The sequence below is a fragment of the Gymnoscopelus microlampas genome, assembly GCF_963454915.1.
Source record: "Gymnoscopelus microlampas genome assembly, chromosome: 22".
Taxonomy (NCBI): domain Eukaryota; kingdom Metazoa; phylum Chordata; class Actinopteri; order Myctophiformes; family Myctophidae; genus Gymnoscopelus; species Gymnoscopelus microlampas.
Window position 1 is genome coordinate 14,193,493 of NC_139959.1, and position 13,942 is coordinate 14,207,434.

At 43.5% G+C, this 13,942-nt stretch overlaps 1 protein-coding gene across 1 annotated transcript in view; it reads left to right on the forward strand.

Moving 5' to 3' along the window:
* The window catches only part of cUnh8orf34 (chromosome Un C8orf34 homolog), a gene marked incomplete at its 5' end in the record, with an annotated part of 83,802 nt that overhangs the window by 12,289 nt on the left and 57,571 nt on the right, over positions 1-13,942 (forward strand). Inside the window, 4 exon segments of the mRNA XM_084048416.1 lie at positions 5,841-5,985; positions 7,046-7,177; positions 11,828-11,947; positions 12,267-12,295. Of these exon segments, the coding sequence (XP_083904542.1) occupies positions 5,841-5,985; positions 7,046-7,177; positions 11,828-11,947; positions 12,267-12,295 (426 nt within the window).

The window sequence follows — 13,942 nt, forward strand, 5'->3', positions numbered from 1 at the left end:
GGCAAAGCAACATGCAAAGTGAGTTTAACATTGTTTAATGTTGTTTAATGCAATCAGATATGACTTTTCTGTTTGGATGCATGGGCTGTCAAGGCCAGAAAGTATTTTTTTGACACTCAGTAGGCATTCCTGCATAACTTCCGGGTTTGATGATGATGTCACACGCATATCCTCTATCAGCACATGTCACAGCCATGAGCAATCACCAACTAGTTAGCAATCAGCAGTCACTGACCAGTCACAGCTTGGTAAAAGCACTAGTGTCAGCCTGCAGTAGTGATGTGAATGGTGTGGAGCTGCTGGAGGTCTGTACAGAGACACAATTGTCAAATCCGTAACTTGACTAACTTTGATATATTCTATGACCAGTTAAAGCAGTTGGCCCGGATCACTGGCCTTGCGGTCCTTGCACCTAGGCTGAAATGCCGGACAGCATGTCGCTGGTTCGAATCCTGTTCCCGACGACCTTTGCTGCATGTCACTCCCCCTCTCTCTCTCCCCATTTCCTGTCAATCTACTATACTATCAATAAAGGCAGAAAAAGCCAAAGAAATATCTTTAAAATACAGTTGTGATACTGATTTTTAGATTTCCACCTCCTGTACTGATTGGTATGAATGTGAGATATGAGTGAGTATCGGTGCTGTCATGGTTGTCAGCATCTCCGCGGGGAGTCCTTCATAGCTGCTAGGCACACAGTTGTCTCTTGGCTGACAGCTTGTCTGTACCTGAAGGCTTAAATCAGGGGGTTGGCACCTCGTTTTGATCTATCAGCCGGTCAGATTGGGCTACTGAGGTGATAAAAAACAACCATTAACCATCATTATTTGATGTGTGCATACAACCTTTCTCCCCACATACATTAGTGAGAATGTATCTTACCTTTTATTATTCATATTAAATGATTGGCTCATTCTTTGTTTTTAAGTTTATTACTTCATTATTGATTTATTCTAACTGTATTATTCTAATTACCAGCCTATAATAAGACAGAAAAGCAATAGTGGTTATCACTGTCTTTACACTACTGTAGGTGATCACAGCAGCCTTTGTTTCACCCGGGGTGCAAGACAACACCGGCATTCTCACTTGGATCTGCGAAGTCGCACTGTGCTAGTCTGGGACCAGACAAATCTGCCAGTGCAAAAAATGTGCCCTCTGCGATTTGGGTCTGGCACCGCTCCGTTGTGAATCCATTTCCTGCTCCCGAAGTCTGGGGTGACCAATCAGGGCCCAGTATTCAAATATGGGAGACTGTAATTGGTAGTTGGTTGTGGGTCTAACCAATTGTGTCCAGAGCCATTGTTTTGATCCCGCCCCTTGGGGAAAAAAACTTCCTCATAGAAGCATCAGACTCATATCCACGCAGTGATATAGTCTGGCTACGCGAGGCTAGCACTGTGCATCTCATGTGAATAGACCCATTTGAAAGGGAGCGATTGATGCGCCTAGTAATTCATATTCAGTGAGAGGAGAGCGGGTTGGAAGGGACGTCTGACAGGACAACGACAAGCACGCTCACTCCCGTGAAACTGCTGTGTCCGTGCTCGTTTCATGCACACGCCCACACACAACAAGAGTTGAAATATGTTGAGCTTTTTCCTACGTGACATGAAAAACACGTCTATTCACACGAGGAGCGCAGTGCCTATTGAAGATATGCAAACAACACGCAAACAACACACACACACACACACACACACACACACACACACACACACACACACACACACACACACACACACACACACACACACACACACACACACACACACACCCACCATCATGAAGCTATTGGCCCAAATTCACACTTCCAAATTCATTCAAAGATTATTCAAATCACTTCATTACCATAGTAAGTGAAAGTGTCCGATACTCTATTACTATATCATGACTTATGTAACGTAGTATGCATAATGGCACAGTACGTAAGGTAGGATTTGTCCCAATGAAGACTGGATTCACTTGGATAGTGAAGGACATGCAGGTACTTTATATGGTTACAGTATATAAGCTCATGATTCAGCGTTTGGCATCTGGGTATGGCATGTGTACAATTAGTATATGCCAGCACACAAGCAGTCACGACACATGCTGTACAGTGTACACTAAGGGCGTGAGCAACATGCAAACACAGCCATACGCACTTGAACCCTCTTTGACTGCTATCTATTCTAAAGGATGTACAGTATACCATGGTCTGTATTTATAGCTTTAAGTTAGCTGTGTCCGTCTGCCCGTCTGTCCGTCCGTCCCTCCGTGCATCCACCACTTTGGTCCCAAACACCATGTCTTGAAAACTACTGGATGGATTGCCTTGGAATTAGCTGTGACATTAAGGCTCCATAGAGGATCAATCCTACTGATTTTAGTGAATGATTATTGTGAGTGTTTTTTATCACGATTTAATAACGATTATTGTTCCATCCCTACTTTGTACACAAGATATCCCAATGCAACATTTTTCATTCATTTAGTTTAGGAAGTGGGCAGTGGCAATTATCGGGGGATTGATGGATAGGGGGACTTTCTAATTAGAAAGAATAACTCAGAGCAGCTCATAGGAAAGGAATGTGAACTACTTCATCTGGAACTGGGATCTTAGTTAAAAATTTATTCATTTTAATCTGTGTGAACTGAACTTTGAGCTAAACTCTTGTGAAGTTTGAACTTGCACAACACGGCTAATAGGCAGATATCAGGATGAACTTGACAGATTTTAGTGACCCCATGGCCTTTCCTCTAGTGCGCACCTATAGACCGGGGTTTTAGACACTTATTAGTGTATTTTTCTCCTGTTACCTTTGTATCTTGCCTTGCCTACTGTATCTATGTGTAGTCTTAACATATTCAGAGTCAGTTGCACATGCATGCATACAAATAATACATACATTGTAAACACCCAAATCCCAGCACAAAGCACACATAACACCACACTGGGCTTTTGCCTGTGTCACTCTCTCCTACACACACACACACACACACACACACACACACACACACACACACACACACACACACACACACACACACACACACACACACACACACACACACACACACACACACACACACCCTTCCCTCAAATACTTTTAAGACCTGGCAATACTGGGATATTTAACAGAGCACTACTAGTTTGGCTTCCTGAATGATCGACCAAATTACAGCCTTTGTTTATAGGCCTCCTGTTGCTAGGTTAGTTTAATTGCCCTGGAGCTACCACGCAGCAATTACAACTTTTACATCTCAGCGTCGTTAGTGGTTTATAATTGTGAGGCGCGTGCTACAGACTTCCACTGCAGATGTGTGAAGAGAGGTCTGTTTGAAATCCTAGTGTGCTCCGTTCCAATGTAAGGAGACTTTCTAGCAATGCCAAATTACTACTCTTTACCCTAGAGTGTGCGTATTGTCATACAAGGGGCAGAGAGTGTTTGCAATGAATTGATTGTCCCAGAGTTTTGTGTTTCTATGTCCATGTCAGTGTGAACTACAGCAGTAGACCCGAGAGACATTTCCAATGGCTCCTTGCGTACAGTATGTCCTTTCACATGCTGTGAGCTACCATAGACCAATGGATCCCAAACTGTGTGCTAGCTATACACATTTACTACCAGTACTTTGTGCACACTTATTTCCCAATACACAGGCAAGTTCTATATCCTAAAATATATATTTTAACCACTTTCGAAGTTTCGAGTTTACCTGGCATCCCTGTTTTGTGCATGTCATGATAGGCAAATAATATGTATGTATTCTTTTTTCCTTTTCACAAATCTTTGAAAATCAATGAATGCAGAACAGGTTGATGGTGAGAAAGTAGAGCGTGAGACTAGAAAAGTTCAGGGCAATTTGGAAAATGTAAAGGTCTGGCAAAGAGTAGCAGGTAGCAACGCACAGGGATTATGAGTGGAGTACTTAGTGAATGGATAAAATGTACATCATATACTATAGCTCTATGGATAAAGGTGGTATCGAAATGTAGACCATTACCTACCATTCATATCCCACGTGATGAACTGATTAGCATTTTTTCTGCACCCACCCACACGCAAGTCGCAAGGCACATGCATATACACACCCACGCGTGCTGGGCACGTGCATAAACACCCCCCCCCCATATGCACAGTGTTGCTGTGCATATTCTGATGTCAGCTGAAGCTAATCTGCCAGTCCCATGCCATACCATATCCTGCCAAAACACACACACACACACACACACACACACACACACACACACACACACACACACACACACACACACACACACACACACACACACACACACACACACACACACACAATGGGTCAAAGAACAACAATAAAAGCTTTTTTCTCATTTTCTTTTATTTCACAAATTCAATGTGTGTGCTATTGAGAATTTGATGTCAATTTAGGTATTGAGAACAAATTCATTACAGTACATCACATGAACGCTAATACCTACCTACCTAGCAAAAGAAATTGAATATGATTAGGTATGATGACATGATTGGCACAATCGGATGCCGAACTCCCATCATGCATTTGACGATTCTTAAATTAGCATGCAGCGTGAGGTACGCCCTCTGCCCTCAGCACCTGTTACTGTTCTGCCTACCAGCCTGTCTTCCTTTCATCTCCATCTTTCTCCCTGCATCAACCTCTCGCTCAGCTTTTTCTATGCATTCTCCATCAGTCCATCTCAACTCACCCCTTCAATTAGCCTCTAAATTGTTCTGTGTACTTCTCCATTCAGCCACCTTCTCTCCAGTTAAAAACACTCCTCCACTCTTCTCTTTACTAGGGCTGCCACCGCATTTTACAGATTTGTTGATTAAATTCATGAATCGATTCGTCTATGACCTTGGTTGGAACATCAACTGGGTGATCTTGATGGGATATTTGTTTTAAAAAAAAAGGTCACTCCTATTGTACAGTGAGGTCAAACTCTCTCAAATACCATATCTGTCTTCTTTCTTTCCAAAATGTAATTTGTATATGATGTGCTATCATCAGTATTTTACAATTCCCATCAATTATTGTTTCATTATTGTTATTGATATGCTTAAAGGTAGGGTAAGTGATATTTTTTGGTAATTTATTTTGTTGTTGTTAAAAAGGTTAAAGTACTATATTCTGATGGAAATCATTGCTACAGAGCGTGTGTTAGGTCACAGGGGTCTCTCCAGCTCTTTAGTAAACAGAATATTATTAATAAAGAGCTGGAGAGACTCCTTTTACTGAACAGACACTCTAGCAATGAGTACTATCAGAATATAGAGCTATTTAACACTTATTTTAACCAAAGTAAATCACGTACCCTACCTTTAACAGTTTTCTCCTCAGATAGTCAGAATTTATATTAACTTTATTATTCATATTAAATCTTTGTAAGGTTTTATGATTACATTACAGAGTTATTCTATGCTTTTATTAGTCTAATTGGCAGCCTATAATATGTAAACGCACTGCCTGGCACTGGGTGATCTGCAACGTTATGGTCAGACTGGTGAACTCAAAGTGCACAACACAGAGATGAGGCAAGAGTAACGTCTACAGAGGGGGGGGGGGGGGGGGGGCAAGGATAGGAGAATGGAGAGGGCAGGAGGGCAGGCAAGGCAGGCGGACAAACAAGCAGGGCGGGCAGAACGCCCAAGCTGAAGCCATGCCCAGACACTGAAACAGACAGGAGGGAGAGAGAGAGAGAGAGAGAGGCTAGGTGGAAGCGGGGGGCATGACATACAAATCCTATGACTATTAGTTGACTTAGGCTTTTCTTAGTCAAGGCCGGCCCTATTCTTCAGCCTTCGCCCTGGTGGCCATCTGCATAAGGGCTCTTGTGTTTTGCTTTGTTCCTGTAGGAGTTGATGACCAAACTAATAACGGAGACCCCAGACCAGCCCATTCCTTTTCTTATCGACCACCTGCAGACCAAACAGGTCAGCCCTACCAAGCTGCAGAGAACACTGTCGGGCTCCGCAGCTCTGTGGGCACAGAGCTCCGCAGGTGGGTATTAGTGGAGGCTAAGCACACATGCACACTCACACATATGCACATACAGTATGCAACGCACGCACGCACGCACGCACGCACGCACGCACGCACGCACGCACGCACACACACTGTATGCACAGAATGCTGTATGCATTGCAGACGCATGCACAAACACCCATACACACACACACACACACACACACACACACACACACACACACACACACACACACACACACACACCTTAAATACTTAAAAAAACATATTTTCTTTCAATTTAGCTTTCAATCTGTTGACGGAACACAACATAATGTGTTGATATTGTGGTAAAGTATGTGACTATTGTCAGCTGAATGATGCAGCCAGCAGGTTGTTCTCCCACTTGCTTAAGTATTAAGGTAACATTTATTCCAAGGCTGATAAAGCTAATGCCAACAACACATTTTAATCACTGACAAGTGGCCCTGGTATAAGCGGCACAATCCACTCCAAGCCCCACTGTTATCGAAAAACAATGCACTTTTTGTTTGTTTGGAGGCAATAGGCTCTTTGCACAGCAGCCATATTGGACAGAAATTGGGCCCCTTCCTTGCTTCCTTCACAGGTGTTACCAATGACACTAATGAAGGCTCTGTTCCATTTAGTGTAGCACAGTGGTTCTCAAACTTTTTAATTTCAAGGACCCCCATAACTCTGAGAGTGTACAAATTACACCCTCTCAAGGAACCATGAGGGTCCCTGGACCACACTTTGAGACCCACTAGTATTTCTAGTGAGCCAACATGCACAATATCAGCACCCTGACTCTGTTTGACCAGAATGGAACAGAGCCTTCATTAGTATCATTGGTAACACCTGTGAAGGAAGTAAGAAGAGGCCCACTTTTTCTCCGAAATGGCTGCTGTGCATAGAGCCTATTGGCCTCCGCACATAATTCTTTGATAACTGCATGGATTATCACCAACAGAACAGACAGTACTGTTGCACAGTACAAAATATACTGTATATATTCATGTATTCACTACGTACATTCTGCTGCTGAAAGGAATACTGTGATTGCCTCACCCAGCAGAAAACAAAAATACCCGGAGGGAGAGCAGGAACTATGAGAAACCTTGGCAGATTCACCCTAAGAAGCCCAAGAAATCCAAGAGTGACCTGGCTGTCTCTAGCATCTCTCCTCCTTCACCAGAGTCCAAGTCCTGTGAGTAGCTCTGAGTAGTTTCCTGTGAGTAGTATCTTTTGTCAACCATTACCTCCCACACTGTTGTATTTGTCTTTATTCTGTTTCTTTTTCATCAGTAGACGGGGGAGGTAACGAATAACGTAAGGGGGGGGGGTCCACCCAGATCTTCTCAGCTGTGACAAATCAGTCTTAATTCAGGATACATGCAAGTTCATGACATTTCTCTGATGGTTGTTTATCATTGTATTAAGGACACTTGCCTGCTGAAATAAAAACGTAACTATACCTAGAAACCACTAGGTATAGTTATAGTTATAATCTTGGAGTGAGGGGCAGGGAATGCTGGTTTGGAGAAGAGAGAGAACAGGCGGCCGAGAGTCATAGACCACTTTAATAATTCAACATTGTGCTCTGTCTTTGCCAACCTAGGTCTATTCCAGGCTGCGGTTAGGGCATTGCTTTCAGTCATAAGGAAATGACTGTGAGGATGAGACACTGTCTGTGTGTGTGTGTGTGTGTGTGTGTGTGTGTGTGTGTGTGTGTGTGTGTGTGTGCGTGCGTGCGTGCGTGCGTGCGTGCGTGCGTGCGTGCGTGCGTGCGTGCGTGCGTGCGTGCGTGCGTGCGCTCTCACGTGCGTGTGTGCGTGCGCTCACGTGTGCACACACATATCTGTGTGTGTGTGTGTGTGTGTGCTCTCACGTGCGTGTGTGCTTGAGAGCACACGGGCGGCAGTGGCTCAGGAGGTAGATAGGCCGCTTGGGAACCGGAAGGTTCCCAGTTCGATCCCGGACTCCCCCAGAGTTAGTGTCAAGGCGTCCTCGAGTAAGACCCTGAACGCCTAATTGCTCCCGATGAGCCGGTTGGTGCCTTGCATGGTTTCCTCCACCATCGGTGTATGAATGTGTGTGTGAATGGTAAGTGCCTTGGATAAAGCTACCATATAAATGCACCATTTACATTTACCACACTGATATGAAATAGAGAGATAGAGAGAGAGGGAGACACAGTAACACTTTAGAAAGAGACAAACTTTGTCGTACAAAGGTACTGCATTGTGGAACATCTTTAGAAATTGTATTTTACTGCCCCACGGGAATTCCAAATACTATTCAAAACAGGAATCCAAGTCAAGTCACATTAAAAATACATACTTACATATGTATTTCTACCATAGTGTAGGTGTGCAGCATAGATAAATTAAATATTCAGCATAAGAGTAAAAGGATCTCATGAATTTGTGGAATTTGTGGAAGTTTCAAATGCTTTTACTCTGATAATGATAACCATAAGTGATGTTAGCCTCTGCCAGCAGGGGGCGGGCAGGTTTTTGCCATGAGGAAAACAAAAACAAAAGAAACCATATATATTTACAGTAATGCCACTTATATGCCAATAATAAAAATGTGCCAAGTTGAACTACTGTCTTTTTTTTGTGCACATCCTACGAACCACAATTACATGTATTTTATCATTTTGTTAATTAGTCTAATATAGTTAAGTTGAAAATTCCCATAAAAAAAATAATCAGAACTGGGCTAGCCAATCTGGGAGGCAAATGCCCACCCCGACCTGCCTCTATCAAATCACCTCTGATGATGACAGATCCTTCATCAGTACTTTGTGACCAGACTGATCCATGTACAGTACGGCCCTGGGTTAATGTACTGTGCCCCTCGGTTGTTCCATTTGACTGATACTGTAATGGCTTGTCCTAAAGGAATCGAATCCTTAACACTTAAGCTGAGCAATAAACACTTAAGCGCTTAAGCTGCTGTGTAGATGCAGCAGCTCTACAAACACACAGAGCCTTGCAGCTAGAGGGCTGCCTGGAAGGCTCTCCTAACCAGTGGTAATGTAAGAGTATTCTCCAGCCTGAGCTTGGCAGAGATATTTGCTTTCTGTTTATGGCTGTCACTGTGCCAAGCAGCCTAGAGCAGGTTGGAGGAAGGCAGAATGCAGCAACAGCAGCAGCAGCAGCAGCAATAACCTCTGTCAAAACAGTACTGTGTGTGTGTGTGTGTGTGTGTGTGTGTGTGTGTGTGTGTGTGTGTGTGTGTGTGTGTGTGTGTGTGTGTGTGTGTGTGTGTGTGTGTGTGTGTGTGTGTGTGTGTTACATCTTTGACCGCTAATACAGCTAATACAGATGCTGTTGTAGTTGATGAAGAGTCCAGAGAAGTGTCTGTATTACAGATAGCATGCACCTTTGATCCTAGCCTAGAGGAAGCTTTTATGACCAAGGTTATTAAATACCAACCACTTCTACATGCAATCTCAGAGCTGGGCTATAGGTGCAGACTATTTGTTTTTATATTTGGCAGCCTAGGACATACCCACAGACTGGTTGTTAGAGGGTTCCAACAACCGGGGATGCCCAAAAAGGCGGCAAAAAGGCTGGCAAAGTATTTTGCTGTCTCTGCTATAATTGGCAGCCGCCACATATGGCGGAGACGCTGTTACTTATACCCATAGAGTACTGAGTGACATGACTTATTGTATCATGAAGACATATGCCATGATCTTGTGAATGTAATCTTGCACCTGCACCTTTAATATTTGTGTCCTAACTGTCCTTGTATGCTCTCCTTTGTGTGGACCACTAAATGGTTAAAATGTGTGTGTGTGTGTGTGTGTGTGGGGGGGGGCATCAGCACACACATCAGAGCTGTGATTCCTATTATCTTCTTCACCTATCCTGACATGTCATGCACACATCACTCAGACATGTATACTGTACATGTAATGCTGCAGGGGTCTTCAACATTTTTCTGGCCAAGCTAAGGACCCGTAGCTGATAGAGAGAAGGAGCAGGGATCACACTTCAAACTAATAGCTCACCAACTTTAGCTGATTGTCTCATCAATGTCTGTTGACTGTTGAGAAGTTTGAGTTATTCCTCTGGTTTTTCAAGTGTTTCAAGTGACGTTGCAACTTTGATGGCTTCACAGATTAATTTGAGGATTTGAGTGTTTTGTAAATTATTGTCTCCGCCAGGAGAGTTCGTTTTCACTTTCCGTCAGCCAAGCAAACATTGGTCGAGCCTCACGTGACACTTGACAATACGGTGAAATAGTGTGATCTGATTGGCTAGTGACATATAACGGGCTATAAATACATGTGTCACTTTGAAAGAGTCTTTGCCTCTTTCAAAGTGAGGTAAGACAGGAATAATCACGAAATGGCTGAGAAATGGCGGATACTGTAACAATTAGATAGGACACTTACACAGACAGGACGGATAGGACACTTATACAGACAGGACGGATAGGACACTTATACAGACAGGACGGATAGGACACTTATACAGACAGGACGGATAGGACACTTATACAGACAGGACGGATAGGACACTTATACAGACAGGACGGATAGGACACTTATACAGACAGGACGGATAGGACACTTATACAGACAGGACGGATAGGACACTTATACAGACAGGACGGATAGGACACTTATACAGACAGGACGGATAGGACACTTATACAGACAGGACGGATAGGACAGTTATACAGTAACTCCAGGTGGGGATACCAGTTTTATCCAACTAAGGTTTGGATAAAACAGACGGATAGGACACGGATAGGACACTTGTGTCATGTTACTATGACACAGTAACATGTTCTAATTAGAACATAAGAATTAGAACATTCCCAACATTCCCAACACAAGTCTGCTGGCGGAGACTTGTGCTCCGAGGAGCACTTTTTCTAGTTATTATTATTATTGTTTTATAACAATTGATCTTAACTAGTATTGTGAATTCATGGTAAAGTATATTTTCACACATATACATTTTTCCCCCTCCAAAATAGCAAAGGGGTTCCTGTTGAACACTGTGTGTGTGTGTGTGTGTGTGTGTGTGTGTGTGTGTGTGTGTGTGTGTGTGTGTGTGTGTGTGTGTGTGTGTGTGTGTGTGTGTGTGTGTGTGTGTGTGTGTGTGTGTGTGTGTGTGTGCGTGCGTGTGCGCTCGTTCATGCGTGCGTGTACTGTAGCCCTTGTTTCAAAGACATCCAGTAAATTAATTTGGCATATGGTTGCCCGCCAGTGTCATTAGATGTTTTATTCAAATGCAGCGATGTTGTAGCAGCATAAGGACATTAGCTATGGATGCAGTATCTCTGTTCCTATAGGAGATTCTTCCTCTTGCCCTCTCCCTCTATAAATAATGTCTCTGTTCCTCCCATTCATGAATTAAACATCATGTAGAGACTGAGGGATGCTGCTTGCCAGAGGATGAGAGGAGGGTGGTGACGCAGTATTTGGGTCATTTCCTACTCCTGCTTGACCTATTTTGAAAAGTTAATCAAACACAATGATGGACACCCGCTGGCCCCTGGCCCCTATCCACTCAACCCATCCACTCACACTAACTTACAGCAATTCTGCAAGCATGCTGTGTCTGCACTGCACTCCACTTTGCAGTCCTGTCTCTCCTGTTTGGACAAACAGGAACAACATACAGGCTGTTTGCAAATCATATTGAATTAAGATCGTTTTCCGTTTGCCATTTCCTTTCTCCCAAACGTTTGATCTGCGCTCTGTTCTGATTCTGATCACGGTCACATTGCCATGGGAATATCGAAACGAGGTGACTCTGTGGTGGCGGGCGGGAATGTCACTGACATTGTGCTTTTTTCTTTTTTTTCTTTTTTATTGACGGGGGTCCAGTGCCACGATCGATCGAGTACCCGTCCTGGGAGTGGAGGGAGAGCAAGGACTTTGATGAGCTCAACCACATCCTGCAGGAGAGCAAGAAGCTAGGCAAGGCTCTGGAGAACCTGTCACGCAGTAAGTGTGGTGTGCAGAGCAGCACGGGCCATGTGTTTATTCAGTACACCTTACTATTTAATACCCAGTGCAACGCTTAATACATTGAAAGATATACAGCACTAAAGTACAAAATTGTAGTCTTCAAATCCTAGACCTTTCTGCAAATACCACTGTAAATCCTGGGAAGAAAGAGGATCTAGTACCTAATCTAACGAGCTTACCGCTAAGCTCCAAAGAATCCTGAGCTGAGCTTTTGTATAGTAACATATGATTGTGTGCGGTGAGACATATTTCTCTGTGCTTTAAATCCTTCTCTCTCCCTCCCTTCTTCCTCCAGGCATTGCCATCACTGATGACCTCGACCAGGTAGATATGAATCACTAACTCCTTATTAAATTCACACATGGGGTAGTTGTGTTTTTTTGTTCAAGGTTTCTTTATTTTATATTTTCACATATAGGTCAATGACAAAAGGCATACAAAAACAGTGAATGTACGTTACCCCTCCCACCCCCCCAAAGTTCCCGCTCCGAAAGAGCCACAACCCTGGTATCTTTTTGTACCATTAACACAAAGGACAATACAAACAAATAGGACACAATTGCAATGAAAAATGAAAACAAGTAAAAAAAAAAAAAGTAGAATATATATATTATTAAAGAATAATTACAGACGCCAGGTTCTGTGAGAGAAACAAGCAACCAGCGTCATCTCGTTCTGCACGAACGGTAGCTCGTGCGCGACATTCAGCACATGTTTGAGTACCATGAGACTCCACCATGAGCAGTAGTAGAGAAAAAACTAACCTTGCATCGGTTAATATAGACGATTTTCACTCTTACACACGTCTCCCATTATGCCGCTGTAAGGGGTCTGCAGAATGGACAACAGGGGCAGATCTGGAAAAAATCAACGTTCCTTTGTACTGTATGTTGGTGAGTGATTAGCGACACATCAAACACACAATCTAAAATGTCTGGATCTCTCCTTTAACCCATGATTTGAAAGTTGGTGGGAGTTTTTCTTTCCATTTAAGCAGTATCAGACGCCTAGCCAAAAGTGATGCAAAGGCTATCATATTCCTTTCTTGGCGACTAAGTTGTACATCGTCTCTTTCTTGTGGAACAACTCCAAACACTGGGGGTAGTTGTGTTTAATGTATGGTTCTGTCATTTATCACTCAACAGCATCACTCATAATACTCCCAAAAGTAATTCCTTGGACACCTTTGGCCGGCTGTCCGTTGGTTACTACTAATATTGTGGTTAGTGTAGACTACTGTCGCTGTGTCAAAAGTTGTTTAAGTTGTCTAACAATGCCAATTTGCACTGATATTAACCGTTGCCTAAAAACGTCTATTTGCACGGACGTCGGCAAGTCCAGTCCATATATAGGGATTGTCGATTTGTGCCAACTTTGGACATGTCCAGTCCATACTGTATGTGGGCATATTTGCCAATTTGCGCTGTCGTCAGGCATGTCCAGTCCATAGTGGGCATGTCAGCTCATTAGCACTGGCGGCGGGCATGTCCTCTCCATAAATAGACATGAGTGCGTGCCCGCCACAGACAAGACAGACGGTCAGACAAACAGACAGACACTGCCCGCCCAAGCCCCCAGGACCGCTGAGGATTATTGAAGCTGCCGTGTCCTGTCCTGTGAAATCTGGTATTGCAGAACTTTCGCATTAAAACACTACTGCACCTGAAACGCTAGTGCGCCTGCTGTATTGGCTCGTTGGAGCCAATCCCGGAAGAAGAGTGTACATCCGGGGGCTTCATGCGCTGAGTGAGCAGATTCATTGAAGTGAATAGGTGGGGGCCGGGCCGTCCGTTCTCTAGTTCTTATATAGCTCGCCACAGTTTGAACTTGATATAGTACATGTAGATACATGTAAAGTTCAAGTAGATATGAAGTTATATAGTAGATAGTAGTGACTACACTAGGTTATTGCCAAGTTAAAGGTTTCATGACATTCAGTTTTACAACACATTAAAAGTATTTATCATGGTC